General features: G+C 47.0%; 2 protein-coding genes across 9 annotated transcripts in view; both read right to left on the minus strand.

The window, feature by feature from the left end:
* Window positions 1–4460: 4460 nt before the first annotated feature.
* On the minus strand, window positions 4461–10216 carry USE1 (unconventional SNARE in the ER 1). Its single transcript, XM_059869814.1, has 8 exons — window positions 10057–10216; window positions 9848–9897; window positions 9236–9314; window positions 8001–8153; window positions 7779–7797; window positions 7045–7075; window positions 6643–6805; window positions 4461–6444 (listed from the first exon to the last, which is right to left on the minus strand). The coding sequence occupies exons 1-8, from the start codon at window positions 10192–10194 to the stop codon at window positions 6262–6264; spliced, it is 816 nt and encodes a 271-aa protein (XP_059725797.1). The 5' UTR covers window positions 10195–10216; the 3' UTR covers window positions 4461–6261.
* Window positions 10217–10667: 451 nt separating this feature from the next.
* MYO9B (myosin IXB) overlaps window positions 10668–16936 on the minus strand; it is a 43743-nt gene continuing 37474 nt past the window's right edge. For 4 of the 8 annotated variants that reach the window (XM_059870105.1, XM_059870103.1, XM_059870104.1 and 1 more), the window contains 10 exons: window positions 16760–16830; window positions 16123–16321; window positions 15678–15806; window positions 14999–15104; window positions 14197–14328; window positions 13194–13317; window positions 12705–12752; window positions 12090–12229; window positions 11712–11839; window positions 10668–11563 (listed from right to left, as the gene is read on the minus strand). In XM_059870105.1, the coding sequence (XP_059726088.1) occupies window positions 11127–11563; window positions 11712–11839; window positions 12090–12229; window positions 12705–12752; window positions 13194–13317; window positions 14197–14328; window positions 14999–15104; window positions 15678–15806; window positions 16123–16321; window positions 16760–16830 (1514 nt within the window). In that variant the 3' untranslated portion in view covers window positions 10668–11126. Of the gene's footprint in view, window positions 11564–11696; window positions 11840–12089; window positions 12230–12704; window positions 12753–13193; window positions 13318–14196; window positions 14329–14998; window positions 15105–15677; window positions 15807–16122; window positions 16322–16759; window positions 16831–16936 lie in introns of all 8 variants that reach the window. The other 4 variants (XM_059870108.1, XM_059870106.1, XM_059870107.1 and 1 more) reach the window with 3 other exon arrangements.

Raw genomic sequence — 16936 nt, forward strand, 5'->3', positions numbered from 1 at the left:
GTTTGCAATCAGATAAACCAACAGGAGCAATGTGGGCGCTTAGAAACTAAGCCAACACCTGCTTACTCTTTTTTTTTTTTTCCTAATAGCTGCAATGCAGGCTCTTCTTTTATTCTTGATTGGAGAAGCTACTAAAATCACCACTTTGATATATTAAATATTGGCAGCAGTCACATTTCTTTCTCTTCACTGCAGATGTTTTATGGTTTAGTTAAAATAACTTGGAAATAAGCAGGGATAAGTGCTATGAACTGTGACAATCACAGACCATGGGGGTTCAGATCTGAATCCTCCTGAGAAAATAAGTACAGAGAGACTTGCAATAGAATGTATCCATCTGTTTGACCCTACAAAGACTTGTTTGCTTTGGTTTGATCCATTCCTTACTTAAATCATGGAATGGTTTGTGTTGGAAGGGGCCTTAGAGACCATCTCACCCCACCCCTGCCATGGCAGGGACACCTTCCACTGTCCCAGGCTGCTTCCAGCCCTGTCCAGCCTGGCCTTGGGCACTGCCAGGGATCCAGGGGCAGCCCCAGCTGCTCTGGGCACCCTGTGCCAGGGTCTGCCCACCCTGCCAGGGAACAATTCCTGCCCAAGATCCCATCCAGCCCTGCCCTCTGGCAGTGGGAGCCATTCCCTGGGTCCTGTCCTTCTAGCCCTTGTCCAAAGTCTACTGCTCTGTCCTACAGATGCCTCCACATCAAACCAACCTAAGAGTATCAAGTTCCCAGCAGATCCCTCCTGCAGATCAATGCTGCTCAGACCTGAAGCCCTTGGAAGCCCATCCCTGGAGCAGGAGCCACGTTTGCACAAACAGGTAGGGACAATGACTTTGTAAAGCAGCTTGAATGTTGCAGCAGTGACATCCTTGTACTGTCACAAGTGTCTGTGGAGAGAGAACCCAGCTCAGCTCCCAACCACCAACACGTGGAGCTGCTGAGAGCTTCACACCTTGAGAACCAGCATATCTTTTTTTCTATATACTGGAACACATGGGTGGGGTTTAGGCTGTGTGTCTTTAGCCATACAAATTAAAATTCCTCATTAATTAACCAGGCTGGGAACTGTCAAGGAACACAAACTTTGTGCCCAAAAGGAGCTTTGGAGCAGTTGACTCACCAAGAAGGTTCATTGGTACCAGTTCTGTTTTAAGAACTCAACTGCTTGCAAACCAGTTCAGGAGCCAAAGCCACACAGCAGCCTGGGGGCTGAGCTGAGGTCACAATTCCCACTTTGTGCTCCACCAGTTCACTGTGGCCTTCTCTTAACTACAAGTTGCAACTGCCTGGGTGAAGAGTTACCCCATGGCTGGGGTTGCTCTGTTTTCATTGATTTGCCAGGCACTCTCCTGCTCACACATTTCTCACCAGGCCATCTGCACGTTATGCAGCCTCCTGCCCTTTGAAGATGCAGCAGAGCTGCTGTTGAAGCCAACAACAGCCAAGGCTCTGCATCACTGGCAGGATGTTGCTGTGAAGGTTTACGGGATTGACTTCTCAGTGACTAAACCTAACACTGAGAGCACAGGAGAGCTGACCTTGGAAAATTATCTCATCCTGTTTAGAGTCACACAAAACCCTCGGCCAAATCTTTTAATATAAAATATTTCACGTCATGGATTGACAGAGTTCCTTTCTTACCCTTCCTTCCGTCCACACCAAATCCGATAAGTGACTCCTCTCAGTGAGAAGGCTCAGAGGATGGAGATCCGGTCACTTCATGTGCTAAGGACAGAAGTCTCAGCTTTTTACTGTTGAAACAGGAAACACTGTCAGATCCTTCTGGAGAATTCTATTGTTACATGAGCAAATACAAATTTTGGCCAGGGTGAAAATGGCAGAGGGCATCTCTCTGCTACATACAGGTCAAAGACCCTGGAGATGAAGGATGCAAATTCCAGCTCTTCATGGCCAGCTGCAGCACTGCCTCATTTTAGCTTTTTTTTGTCGAGTTTCTGGTATTGTGCAGTTTGATTTTTGGGTGTCACAGAGGCAGATGCAATGTTCAACTTATTTTTAATTCCTTGTAAGAATACTTTTGTTCTAATTCAGCATCAAAGTTTTCAATTTGCAAAAACCAAAGTACTGTCAGCGTTCCCAACCTGGGTCTGGAGAGCAGGGCCCAGATGTGAGACAACCCGACAGATGTGGCCTTCAGCCTCCCAAGCCTCCTCATCCTCCATCTTCCCTACAGCTTCTGCTGCTCACCTCAGGCAGCCCCAGGTGTGTTTTGCACAACCTGCTGCCAGGCTCCCTGCTCTCCATCAGCCACCACGTGCAGGGCAGCAGCCACAGCACAACCACACTGGGTTCCAGCCCAGCCACCAGCAACACCCGTTCTGATCCACAGCTCCCCCCCAGCCCCTCCTTCCTTGGTTATTTCTTGACACTAATGCCTGTTTTTGTTGATCCAGAGTCTAATTTCGAGGGAGCACTGGCGCTCTGGGCAGCACCAGGGGTTCCCAAACCCTGGCTCTGTGCTCTGCACTGCTCAGGGTTTGCGTTTTGGAGGAGTCAGAACTCCCAGTTCCCGTTTGATAACCGGTTTGTTCTGTCGCTGGGAGACACGCCCTCCCTCTGTAAATGTTACAAATCAGGCGTATCTGATCCATTATTCACTAACTGCTGCTGCTTCCCAGTTCCAGCTCCTATTAGAGGGAGCGCTGATGCCAGAAATGTCACGGTGGCATCATGTGACAGGTGGTATTGATTTAGTGCCGTTGGGTTTAATGTCACTCCCGTTCAGTGGGACACACGGCAAGTGCACACGGATTCCCAGCAGTGGGGCAGGTCAGGACAGGAGCTCCCAGCCAGCCCCATGCCAGGCCCTGGGACTGGGGAACTACACTGGGAATTCTGCTGCAGACTGTGACATTTCAGTTTCTGCTCCAAGCTGCTCTAGCGTTGCCATTACAGGTTTGGTGGGTTTTTTTGTGATTCACAGAATTACAGAATGGTTTAGGTTGGAAGGATCTTAAAAGCCCTGTCCCATCCCCACCTTCCACTATCCCAGGCTGCTCCAAGCCCCATCCAGCCTGGCCTGGAACACTTCCAGCAATGGAGCAGCCACAGCTGCTCTGGGCAGCCTGTGCCACGGCCTCACCATCCTCCCAGGGAAGAATTTCTTTCATAAAAGAAACTAAATCGTAACTATAAATCACAAGACTCAATTCAGAGGTTTCATGGCAGGTTTACAGCAGACAATGAGAAGGGAGGTGACACTGGGTGTCACACAGGGAACAGTCAGGAGCAGAACCCTGCTTTGCCCACCCCTTCCTTTCCACTCTTCATAGGATATTTCCTTCTGGCAGAATAGCTGCTCACAGTCTCTCAAATCTGATACACAAAGTGCAAAGAAACCCCAAGGGAGCACATGCCCAAAACCTGGGGCTGCCCAGCCACAGGAGCCATTGCATCCAGCGTTCTGCTCCTGCCATTCCTGCACCAGCAGCCTGTGAAGGATCCTTCCAGCACATCCCATCTGAGATGAGGACACTGCTGAACACTGAGCATTGTAACACACCGAGTCTCTGCCACCAAGGGTGTTTGGCAGAGAAGCTTACACTGACCCAGGGTCATTGCTGCTGCCAGACTCTGAATCTCTGCATCCACTGGCCTGACGTGACCCAAGCCTCCAAAAGGGTTTTGGTTTAATTTTCCTTGCTCTCTCAAAGCAGGTAGTCTGCCAAGAAGCCAAGCAAGGCCCAGCCCTGTGCCTGATAAACATCTCCCCATCTGGATTTCCCAAGCTTTTGGGAAAGTTAAGCAACTCTCACAGAAGGCCATTTCTATACATATTCTATACATACTATTCTGTGGAGAGCTGCACAGAGCCTTGTGCCACGAAATGGAGCTGAGGGCTGGAGCAGCAGAGCATCCACCACCCCCCCCAGGTCAGTCAAAAATAAAAACTGCCATTCATCTGGGAAATGTCACAAAGCCCTGAGTCATTGTTTATTCTAAATAGCACCGGCTCCCATCTTCAAAGTGGTGTTGAATGACTCCAATTGCTAAATGAACTCGAGAAAAGCAAAGACAACAACCCAGCCTTTGTGTGCAGGGCAGTGGATCCGTTGGTTGGGAGAAGAAGGGAATATTTTTTACCTGACAGAGAAGCCCCAGGAAGCAGAGGCTCAGTGCTCAACGGCCGCTGGAGATAACAAAAAGTGTTACAGGGTTCACTCCTGGCCGTTCATTCAACATAACAAACACCCATGAAATGTCAATGGGCAAAAGTTAAGTGGATTCTGAACTCACTCCATGCAGGCTTTTTGTAAATCAGTATCTGTGACTCGGAGGGGTGGATGTTTTCTTGGAGACAAGCTATCACTAGCAGCTCCCTTTCATGTCTTTCCAATCAAAAATTTCCTAATTTTTAAGTGCCAAAAAGTTACAGGCAACCCATTTTGCTGATAGCAAAAGTCAGTTTTAAACTTGTCTGCAGTGATGCACCAAATCTTTTGTAAACTAGGAAAAAATAATTTATTTCAAGTAATAAAGAGGACACTATTATGGACAACGAAGCAATAATGTTGCATCCCAAAATCTCATACACAAAAACCATTCCAGCATCACATTCAGCCTCTAAGAGAAGAACTCAGCACTGAAATGCCTGCAGGGAAAGCAGTGAACAATCAGAATTGAAAAATAATTTGGTGACACAGCATTGACTAATGAAGCACAGTGAAATGTCAAACATTACATACAGATGAAGGAAAACAACTGGGAAAAGTAGAAATGTCCATAAATTGATTGCTACAACTATAAATGTCTCTAAATTCAAGGTAAATAAAACAGGAGTATATTGCAGATATCTGAGTAGCTAGAATTAAAAGCTGTAATTCATAGTATAATAATTCATTTGATAATCCATAAGTGAGTGGCATACTACATTGCAAACATTGTGTTAAATGAACAGAAATATTTTGTGTCAAAAATGTTAACAGCCTTCATTACCAGAGATGGGAAATGTCACATTTCTGTAGAGAAGAGAGCACAGCTCTGACACAGAGCCTGGTGCTCTGGGATGTGTTCAAAGCAAAGCTGGATGTTCCTAAGAACCCAGTTGTGACAAACAGCTCTTCCCCATCATCTCCTGTCCTGGGGCTGTTGGGATCAGCCAGGCCAGGAACACCCCATGGTTTGGTTATAAACCAAAGCACAGCCAGGGTCACCTGCTGCCCCTCATCTCCTCCATGGACACACCTGAACACTGACCAGCAGGATTTGCTGGGTTTGCAGGTTTGCTTTCAGCTTATCACAAGCACCTACAGAGACTCTCAGGCTGTCACAGTCTCCAAGTTTTTGTCTTTTGTCTACAGTCTCCAAGTTTTTCTAGCAGCACCAGTGTTTTTAAAATATGAGTTTCTTTTTTCTCTGTTTTATTTTAGTGAACTCTTAAGCCAACAGGAATAATTTGCTCAAAAAGAAAGGGTGAATATTTTAAAATGATTATTTCCATCTTGAAGACACCACCTTCCTTTGCCCTCATCTTCCAGCACAAGCATGTTTGCACAGGTGAGGTCTGTGCCACCTGCAGCACTGTGTGTACAGTTCGAAGGTGGCAGGGTCACGGTGTTTCCTTCATGCAATGACATCAACACCACAGTGAGAAGTGAGAACATTTGCACGCACAGAAGGGAGGCAAACACTGCACAGAAAGCAGCTCCAGTCCTGTAGTAATCTTAACTGGAGAAGATGGTGAAGTCCGAGGTCCCAAATACCCACCTGGGCAAAAGGTGAGCCTGAGAAGAGTTTTACCTGTTGATACTCTGAATCTGAGCCAAGCAAGCACCTGAACAGCAGAATTTTCTTTCTACACCTGCAGCTGTGTATGTACAGAACTGAAATTAAATATCCTGTTGGCAGCAAGCTCCTAGGTCAGTACAGAAAAGCTGTGAAGACAGGAAAGAATGTAAGACTTCAACTGTTATTTAACTTTGTATTGACTAAATGACTTTTAGGAGTCATAACATTTGTCACAAACACATTAAAAATGACTGTATTTATCCACTAAAGAACTTCTTAGCAGCTCAGTGTAAATTCTCATCCTTACCTCAGCTCTCCCTGCAGGAGGCAACAAGAGTCACCAAGTAAACAAGTGTGCAGGTGTGGAAAGCCTTCCCCCACTGCCTGCACAGGGAGGAGATGCAAGGTAGGCCTTGCACAGCTTCTTTAAGGGCATTGACTGTGACAGTTCTGAGCTTTCCCAGTGCACTGGGAAAGCTTTAAAGGCAACTTTAAATAAAATGGAACAGGATCATTTCAGTTTGGGGAAAATCCTGATGAAGAGAATCATGCTGATGAATATAAAACAAACTACAATTAGCATTATCCACAGCAGCCAGTTGACAGATTTCTTGGCGTGCTGTTCCAGGCGATCGGATTCGTCCTTGAGCTTCTCGAAGTTCTGGTCTGCCATCCTGAGGGAGTGTGACAGTGTCTGTGGAGCAAAGAGAGCAAACAGGGTCAGCCTCACAGCTGCCAGGTCTGGCAGCTTCCTCCAACAGAGAAAAGGTTCAACTGCAGGCAAGTGTTGTCCCCACTCCAATCCAACCTGGAATCAAGCTACAGGATTTCACACATCAGCACTTGAACACTGGGTTGCAAAACTGAAGGGCCAGAGCTCAACGTGCACTACCTGGTTGTCCTGTTTGATCACGTTCTGGGCAGCCAGAGTGTTGTTTTTGAGGCTGCGAGCCAAGCTGAGCATTTCCTCAGCCAGCTTCTCCTGCATGTCCTGGTGATGCTGCAGCACAGCATCCAGCTCCACTGCCGACTGCTTCTCGTCTGATGTGAGGCCTCTGCAAGAGCACGAGGGAAAAAAAGGGATTTACATTTCCTTGTGAGTTGATCTCACAAGTTTCCCCACGGTTTTACATCTCTTACAAGACAACAAAGCCCACTGAGTCAAGTGAAGCCATTGTATTTTGGTCTCCATAAGCAGACACTTCACCCAATTTAAAGTATATCAGGGATTTAAAGGTCATTGGGAAAACAGTTCCCAAAACACTGAGCACTGGAATGAGAAATTTTGACTTACTTTCGCTTCCTTATGTTCAACTCCTCAGAATCTGGAAAAATAAAAGAAGTGCTTAGCATGTTATAAATTCCCATGCAATCACAGGCTGAAAAAACAAGTCTCCTGTAAGGGATTTTTGGATATCCAAATCCTACTTAGCCTCTACCCCAAGGAATATGGGTGCCAAATGCCTACCCGCTTTCTGCAGGGAAAAGAGGACACCCAACATCAAAAGAGGGAAAAAACCCCAGCTGAATCACATCCCTGAGGGCAGGGTTTCAGCCCGTGTGTCTCGGTGTTCTTTCAGGACACGTTAGATTGGCCCAGCTCCAGCCGCTCTAACGGTAGCCATGGAAACCTCAAATTAATTCCTCCCAGTTCCCTACGTGAATAACATGGCTGTGTATTCCAGAGGAACTGAACAACACCTACTCAAAGCACCCAGGATCACATGGTTTGCTCAGAGCAGAAGGAACAGGCACAAAATAAATTGCCCCTGCTAATTCTGTAATTGGAATGTCTGTTTCTGCATGAATGCTACAAAAAGAGCTTCCTGCAAGTCCCTGCCACCATTGATAACAACACTTCTGCTTTCACCTGTCAGGGTTTTTGGTTTAGTTTGTTTTTAAAATCTCTTATCTTAAAAAGAAGCGAGGCACTAAATTAAAAGTACATTTTGGGAAATCTTGAACACCTGACCTCCCTCTTTCCCTCTCTGTAATACACAGTTAGAGGAACCAACAGATTGAACTTACCATCAGTAGCCAGGGGGTCCTGGGAAGAGAGAGAGAACCAGAACAGCAGATTACAAAGGGTCAGTGATAAAGGACAGGCCTGGCAGAGTGCCTGTGCCCAGGATTTAGAGATAAAGAGGTGCCTCCCCACCCAGCCTGGGACACTTGTGAGATGCAGCCACCCGAGGCAGCTGAACACAAGCAGGACAATCTGTAAAGCAGCAGCAGCAGCACTGAGCATACCGTGCCGAGCAGCTCGCTCCTCATCTGGCCCGTGCAGCGCGCCTTGGTCTGCAGGTGCACGGTTTTGGTGGCCGGGGTTCTCTCCTTGGCTGTCGTCGGGGTGCGCCCCGGGGCCAGGAACTGGTTTGCCAGAGCCTTTTCTGTCGATGAAGACTGGGAGTGGGAAAAAGCAGGGTGCAGTCATGGATATGACACTGCAGTGTGAGGCAGCTGGGGTGTGACCCACAGGGATGGGGGTGCAATCCCATAGCTGCTTCCCCGTTGTAGTGTGTTTTTATACTTTGTAATAGTTTTGCTTTTGTATCCCCGTATTTTTCCCAAGTGGTTTACCCCTGATTGTGTCCCCTCCCTCTCTACCTGTGTAATCCCTTTCCTTTGCTGAGATCATCCCCAAATGCCCACCCTGGCTCTCTGTCAGTCACTCAGCATCCCATCCCCTCCATCTAGAAGCTTCAGTCCAGGACATCGAGTGATTAGCCAGTGGCCAGGGGTCAGCCCCCCAAGTGTTTCTCCATACACTGACCTAAATGTGCATTTCCCTGTATCCATACCTTAATTTTTCTTATTGGTCAGTAAACGTTATCTACTTTATGTTTCCACTTCCCTTTAAATGTAACCTCAGGGGGCTCTCAGCAGGAGCCCCCTGAGGTGCAGGAGCACCAAATAACACCTTGGATTAAGCCCTGCTAAGAGTCAGCCCTTTTATCCTCAGCCAATGTCTCTAGCATCTCTTCTGCTGCAAAGGGACCAGCCTGGCTGCTCTCAGCACCCTCGGGGCACGAGAGAGTGTCCCCCCACTGTCAGCCGAGGCGGGGCTGGCCGGGGTTCCTGAGGGGCTCCCAGAGAGACAGGGACACTTCCCAACAGGGAACTCAGCCTGAACAGCAGCACTGACTAAACCCAGCTCGTTGGCATTTCAGAGCTCCCCAGGTGCACCTGGGAGCAGCCCAGAGAGGTGTCAGGCCTGAGGGACAACACCTGCCCTTGTATCTCACCGCAAAGGAGTGAGAAAGATGAATGCAACGTACACTTTGCTTTTGAAGTTTCATACAATAGCTCCTTTTAACAAAATATGAATCCAATATATTTATTCAGGCTTTCACAAGGAGTGCCTAATAAGATTTTAACAACTGTTATTTTGAGATGCCAGGTAAAAGTAAGCATAGGAACCAGGCAACAGGTGAATACAAACACAGAATACTGGGATCTTTTCAAGCTGAACTAGTAGATCTTACCAATTTTTCAGCTTCTAGGAGTCCCTTTAGGAAGTCCACTTTGCGAGAGTATTCATTCAGCAGTTCAGGGGCTGGCTTGCTGTTGGAATTGAAAGATAATACCAAAACCAAAAGTTATCAGCATTTTCTAGTGTTATACTTTCCAAATGAAATAATAAAAATACCCACATGGTTTTTCAAAGAAGCAGAAATAGCCTCAGGTATAATACACATGCAATCCTCTGCAAATCATTTTCCAAGGCAGAGAGGGCTTAAGGAATATGTATTTCTACAGGGAAAACACACTGCTGTAGTGTTTGTGGGCTATGGCTGACTTACAGGTAAGAGATTGTTGAATCACAGTGTCCTTGATGTTGGAAAAGACCTCCAAGATCACCAGATCCAACCTTCAACTGAATCCCCCCATTCCCACTAAACTATATTGCAAAGTGCCACATCTGCTCTCTTTTTGAACACTTCCAGGGATGGTGACTCCATCACTTCTCTGGGCAGCCCTTTCCAGTGTTTTACCACTTTCACTGAAGGAATTTTTCCTGGTAATCCAACCTAAACCTCCCCTGGCACACCCTGAAGCACAAACTCGCAACAGGCACCCAGGGGCTCAGAGCTCACCTGGACTGCTTCTTCAGCTCCCGGAGCATGTCCTCCAGAGCAGCCACATACTGAGGGCAAAAACAAGATTTTAAGCGACAGCATTAAGGAGAAATCCCCTGTCTGGCAAAGGCTGTGGGTTTAACAGCACAGCGCTCCCCGTCTCGGTTACTGAGGGGCCGGACGCGGTGCTGCGGCGCAGAGGGGCGGGCGGGGCGCGGCGGCCTCACCTTCTCCAGCCGCCACTCCTCGGGGTCTCGCCGCTCCGCCGCCAGCGCCTCGCACCGGCTCAGGAGCCGCATCAAGTTCAGCTCCAGCCGCGTCGCGGCCATGGCGGCACCGGAACTCGCCTCAGCGCCGGGCGCCATCTTGGGGCGGAGCGCGGGGAGGGGCGGGAAGCGCCGGGCGGGCCGTGACCGCCCCGGTTTATTTAAAAAACCCAAAAACCTCCCCCAAATCACCCCAAACCCAAGGCGGGCACACGGGCACAGAGGCGGCTCGTGGCGGCTGCTGTGGCCGAGCTGAGCTCTTCCCTCACTCCAACACGGTGCAGCGCCGTGAGGGGCCAGGGCACGGCCGCGGCTTCAGGGCGCTGCTGTGGGATGGCAGCTCGCCCTCAGGCGTGTCCCTGAATGGAGGTGAGGCGGCTCGCACAGCACACCCAGCATGGGAGCTCCCCTTTTCTCCAGGAGCATCAAAATCCTCCCCTGTGACACCACAGCCGCGTTAGTGCTTCCCTTTCCCCCGTTCTTTATCAGTACTTCATAAAAACAGTAACCCGAGTAAAGGCTTCGTTCAGAATAAACTGCTTGTTAGACAGACATCGATCAACTACCACGTGTATTTTTCAAAAGTGCAATGTTTTAATAAACGTTTTATACATGTTGGTCTCAGTTAAGGCTATTACCACATTAACAGTTCTGTAAACCATAGAGAAAATTGTCATAAAATCATACAAAACATTAAGGCAACACACATTGACCTAAACTGACTGTTGGTCCCGTGAGAGTCCATTGTAAGGCAAATGGAAAAGGCACAGCAGCGGAATGGGGGGGCCTGGTTCCTGTACACTCAATCCATGTACTTTATTCAACATGAGGCTTTACTTTCTTTGCAAGGTTTTAATTTAAAGTGGAGAATATTTGCTTTAAACAACCTTGCTTAACCCTTACAGTACTGTACATTTCTGGGCTGCCTTCCCTGCAGCCACTTAGAAGACCATGAACAAGCTCACAGCCTTCAAAGGGTTAAAGCCAAAGCTGTGGTCGACTTCAAGAAGAGTCCGGAGCACTGAAGAATTTCACTTCTCCACACAGGGAATGTGAGAGTAAGGGTCCGAGAACCTGCGTTTGAGTTTTGCTGTGGGCTCGTATTCATCCCCGAGTTCCTGAGCGTGGGCCAGTGCAGACCCTTGTGCAATGTACACCGAGTGGATGCTGTCAGTCCGCCTGGCTGGCTGCTCCCTCCGCTGCACCCTCTGACGCTCTTCCTTAGCGAAAGCCTCGTCCTGGGATTCTGTACATTTGAACATCCCGGGAGGAAGTTTTATGTTTGCTGTTGGCATCACTGGAGTTCGACGGGGCACTTTAATCTTGGACAGTGTTAAGGAGTATCTGCGCCTTGAAGCCAGGGGTGCAGAGTAAGAATCTGAAGAGGTTTGCGGGAGAGAAGGCACTTTGCAAATGTCTTTGGCAGGCACGCTGGAGCTCTGAGCACAGCAGTGTAATCCAATAATTGCTTTAAAGAAAGAAGATACTTAGAGACTGATAGAAGGCCTAAAATGTAACTCAATACGAGCCATTGTGACCAGATAATGTTTGGTCACCTGGCTGTATGCAATGAAAGATGTAGAATAAAAAAAAGCACTTACTACCTTAATACTGACCTTCGGTATCCACCCGGCCTGGTTTGTCCTCCAGCAGGCTCTCTGTGCTCGCAGAGGTCTCCGAGTCCACGTTTTCCTCGTCAGAGCCTCGCTGGTCGAGCTCAGGTAAGCGGTAGGTGATGTCCTCCCTGCATCAAACACAGGCTGCAGCACCTCTGACACCAGCACCTTCACACAGCTCATGTTCAGAGCTAAAGCATGTAGCCATTAACTATTAATGCTCATGGTGTTTTCTCTCAGCTAGTGCTTTGTATTTTCCTTTTTCCCCTCATCAAGGTCTACAGAACAGTTAGATCCTTTTGGACAAAAGGTATCCTGCTTTACTGTGCTGCCTCCAAGTGCAAAGGCCATGGCCTGACCAGGTAAAGGGGGACTTACTTTTCTTCTTTTATTGACTGTATGCGATCAATGAGAATCTCCTTCTCCCGGCTGTTGGCATCAGAAACGTCCTCCTCTTCGTGCACAGAGTCCAGCTCTGAGGTGCCACTGTCACTTCCTTTGACCTGAGAGCTTTTACTCTGCAAGACAGATTCACATGTAACACTCATCAGTCACAAGCAGCTACACCCGTCTGTAAGTTTCAGAGTGGAAGACAAATGAGTGGGTCAAAGGAGAGGCTGATAGAATTGATCAAGAGCTGTTAGTTATTCACACAAATGTTTCAAAAAGTAAGAAAATTTCCTATTCACCTGATATCCAGGATTTTGTTACCTTTTTTTTTTGATCTGTGAGGCTCAGCTTAGTTTTAGTAGTCACTTAATAAGTAATATTATTACATCCAATGTAAGTTACATACAGGGTCTATAAAATATCAGGTGATGACAGAAGAGCCCAATAGCCCTGCATGCAGTCTGGGGAGGAAGTTGCATCAGTACATGCAGTCCTGATTGTTCAAGAGTGTTTAAAACTGAGTTACAACCCGTGTAAGTATTTTAGTCATGCAAGAGTACCATAAGAAAAACCCATGCACTGGGACCAGGCAGTTGTACATACCAGCTTCCCCTCGTAAGGGGAAGAGAACCCAAGTTTTATAGGCCAGAGCTAGAGAGAGATGGAGACCAAATTCACTATATGCAGTTTCTGATTAGACACATTTTGGTTTGTATTAATCAGTCCAACAAAAACAAAGAATAAGTGTATTTTCCCTCCTGGAATGCAGCGTATTTTTGCACACCAGCCACCTCTGGAGTGAAGGAACTCTTTTGCCATATCAGACACTCAATCTTAGTTCCACTGACAGAATTACATAGGAATAGATTTTGACCACTACGAAAACAGATTCCCATCCCTGCACCCTTAATTTATCAGAACTTCAGTGCAGCTGTATATTTAGCTCCTACCTACAGCTTTGGGCAGTTGTCTTTTTCCAGCTGATTTTTGACTCAGTGAATGGATGGACAGGAGAAGTAGCACTCCCTCTCCAAGAAGTTGGTGGAAGTTTTATTTGGAAGTTTATTTTGGAAGTTTTATTTCAACACTTACCGTGTTCTGCCGAAGCAATGAGAGCCGTCGGAAAGCAAAGCTCTCTGCTGCTTCCAGCTGATTGATTTCTTCCATTTTTATCTTGTACTTCCTTATCTGCTCCTTTATCAGCATCTCTACACACCTGTGAGAAAGGCAAGAGCTTATTGAGCTGCCTCATACCATGAAGGTTCTGAAACAGCCATGGTGGGATGGGATGCTGCTCCTGGCCTGGGGGTGTTTGTCACACACACATGACTGGAGTGTGACCACAGTGTCCCAGCCCAGCCCTCACAGCAGCACTGCATGGCAACAGGGTGAAGAGTCCAACACTGCAGGCACAACAGGACAGGTAATGGTGACAGGTAATGCACATGTTCCTCCTGGGATCACCAGAGCCTCCCATGCTGGCTGTACACAGTGGTGAGCACACAGACATTACCACAGCTGCCAACAGCTCCAGCTGCTTCTACCTGTTGTCCCTGTGCTGGCACAGGCTGGCAGAGACACAACGAGCCTGCAACTGCCCTTCTCCACCTCTGTGGCCCCAGGGGTCAGTAAGAAGTTACAAAAAGCTGCCATTTTTCAAACTCTTTCCATTGGAGGCAGAGGCAAGGCCAGCCATGCAGTGAGGATGGTGAGGGGCTCTCTCAGCCAGAGTTACTGGAGGATGAGGAGAACAGAGAGGATCAAGGACAGAACCTTCTTCAATTCAAAGAACAATGCAGAAGAGATCATCGGGGGTTCTAAGTATGCAGGAGACAGCTTAATTCTATATTGTTTATTACGCCTTGTATCTCAGCAAAATAGATAATTAGGGTACAAGCCCACCAGAAAATAGATTATCTTGATGTAAAACACAAACCTGAGAGTTAAGACTCCCATCATCCTACTTTATGCTTAGTAAAACAGAGACAGGTGGAAGGTTTGAGAGGGGTGTGTGAATTGGCAGCACTGGCAGAGCTAGAATTGACCTTCCATCCCATTCCAAAACACTGCTTCCCAGCAGACTGCCAAAACTTACATGGTTGTTTTTGAGACATCCTTCATGCTGGTCAAGGGGTCAGAGGTATCAGGACAGCGCAAGAGGCACGGAGCAAACACGATGGCCAAGGCGTTGGGGGACATGCGGTTCACATCTTCTATCAAAGCCACTCTGAAATTCAACAGCCAGGAGAAGAGATTTCAACCTTGATAGAATACAAACACCCCGATCACACCTTGCCAGAGGTCCCAAATGACATAAGGAGGCCTCTTGGACACTCAGTATGTACAGCAGTCCAAAGAAGCTTTACTTACAATTTACAATTATTTCATACATACTAAGTAGACAACATTTCATGTATCCAAGGATCAGGGAGTCACCCATGTTAAGCTAGTCTGGTAGCTTCTCAAAAGTATGTTGGTGATTCAGCATCTTTTCTTAATAAATCCCTTCTGCCCATGTTCAGAGGGCTGCTTGGAAAGCCCCCAGGTTCCTTGGGTAAGAGCAGCCCCTTTACCAGCACCATTTATCCCTGCTCCTGGGACTTGCCTATGTTCATCCTCAGTTCACTACAAGCCCCTCTGTCTAAATCCTGGTGCTTGGATGATTCACCAAGGCTTTGAGATCTACCTTGTCTTCAAAGTTGTTCTTCCCTGGTTTGATCCAAATACACCAGGTGTAGAAGTAACCACACACCCGTTTGTGAGCACAACTACCAGCTTCAATTCTTTCATTTCTAAACCAGCAGCACAATCCCAACACTGACACTGAAGGTGTTTAACACTTTGGAAAGCTTCCAAGCAGCACTGAGAATCACAAATGAAGAAATTAAACTCATTACTTGACAAGATGGAAGATGAGTCGTTCCAAGGTATTATGATTTGCTTGTGGGAGCTGCTCCAGGACACTGTAAATGGCACAGAGTTGCTCCTGTTTCTCTGGCAGTTCTGCACAAAGGGAGAAACCATAAGATATTAATTGCTGTGCTAGGCTACTGGAAAGCTTAAAATTCCTAAATTCTGGTAAGTCTTACTGTCATTTCATTTAGCAACTATTATAACTGACTGTTAAAGTACCCCTCATGGCACTGCAATTATCCTGCATTTTCAGGTGCTGCTGCTGTTAGCAATCAAGTGACACATAAGACCTCCTACACTATCTAGGGTGCCTTAATCCCACTGAAGTTAAAGGAATCCAGGTATTTAAACTATCTGTATATCTGGTTCAGAATAACAAGAAGAAAAGCCCTGCCTGAAAGGAAACTTATTGACATGCTCATTCAGTTTTTAGAAAGAGCAGCTGTAAGTGACACATTAAAAATAAAAAAAGAATCCTGAAGCAAGATCAAGTAAGCTAGAGGAGAAATTCCGTGAAGAGTGTTTTATGTAAAATGTCTAAAATTATTGTTGTAAGTGCACTGGAAGGAGCTGTTTAGTCAGGATGAGCATCTTAAGAATTTCTTTTCCCAAGGACACAATGAGTTAAAGCAGAAATGTTTGAAGAATGGTTTTTAAACCTACCTACAGCTCTGAGAAAATCATTGTACTGTGCTGAGGTCATCAGTGGGTCTGGCAATTCCCTCAGCCACTGCTTAAGGATCCCTGTGATGGTGTGAATAGGGAAATTCTCCAGTTTCACTGAGTTTGGGTCTGAAAAGAAATGTTTTATTTAGAGCAGTTCATTCCTTTGATGATCACAATGAGACCCCATAGAAATAAGGTTAGAAACATTCTAATCTCCTGTTCATAGAATCCAAATGGCAATTCAGAAGTTAAAAATAGGCAAAAGATAGTAATTTAAAGGTACTGAACAGCTTCTGGCAGCCAACAAAAATAATACAGCCTGCACAGTCAGCAAAAAGCTGTTTTTAAACACTAAAAAGTGACAGATGCTTTCAGATAGAAGAGAATTGCAGAGAAAACTGATATCATGCAATGACATGCAAAGAGTCAACACTGCCTGGACCTTCTTGCAGCAACTGCTTCAGCTCCTTCATGCGATTTGCTGATCCTGATTTCCTGTAGATGCCTTCAGTGTAGAGCCCGTGCATCTCCACGTACTCCAGCAGCTTCTCCATGACCACGGGCACCGAGTTCCTCTCGCTGGTCAGGGCGCTCACGCTCACCCCAAAGTGTCCCCGCAGGGCCTCCGTGTCCTGCTCGCCCTGGGGGTGACACAGCTGTGAGCCCACTGCCCCTTCCCCTTCCCCAGCCAGGCAGTGCCATGGCTTCCTGCTCCAACTGCCTCATGCTTCCAGAAACTACAGCTGAGTGCTTTATTCTGCCTTGATCAGAAGGCAGATTTGCTGAGTTGCAGCAATAAAAAGCCTTTATGGTTCACACTGCAGGATTTCTTTATCAGTTTGGCCAACACTGCACACACACTCTGTGAGAAGGTTCCTAAATTAGCTCAAGCATCACCTCCTAGGAGAATGCTCTGTTTCTGCCAGTGCAGGGTCCCTCTCTGACTGAGGAGGGAACTGTTTAAGCAACTTTTATTCAGTGCCTGGGCATTCACTGTTCATTTACTGAGAAATAAAGGCAGCATTTTGCATGCAGCACTTTGGTACCACAGAACCCCATCCCAGATCCACAGGCCTTACCTTTTTCCCACAAGAGGTACAGCTGCTCTGGATTTTGGACATGCACTTCTTGTGACAAGTCAGCTTGCAAACTAGAGAAAGGAGCAAATTGTTACAAGCATCTAAATCACACTGAAACACTTTGTACCTTAAATTACCCACTTTCCACGTGGCCTGCTCAGCCAGGCCCAGCTGTAG

This window comes from Haemorhous mexicanus, chromosome 29 (assembly GCF_027477595.1).
Source record: "Haemorhous mexicanus isolate bHaeMex1 chromosome 29, bHaeMex1.pri, whole genome shotgun sequence".
NCBI lineage: Eukaryota > Metazoa > Chordata > Aves > Passeriformes > Fringillidae > Haemorhous > Haemorhous mexicanus.

Excerpts from the sequence above, each read along its gene's own strand:
- USE1 (XM_059869814.1), bottom strand. The coding sequence starts at position 10,194 with ATGGCGCCCGGCGCTGAGGCGAGTTCCGGTGCCGCCATGGCCGCGACG. Across the intron at positions 9,898-10,056 it reads AGGAGTGGCGGCTGGAGAAG|TATGTGGCTGCTCTGGAGGA; the intron begins GTGAGGCCGCCG and ends TTTTGCCCTCAG. Across the intron at positions 8,154-9,235 it reads TCCTAGAAGCTGAAAAATTG|TCTTCATCGACAGAAAAGGC; the intron begins GTAAGATCTACT and ends TCCCACTCCCAG.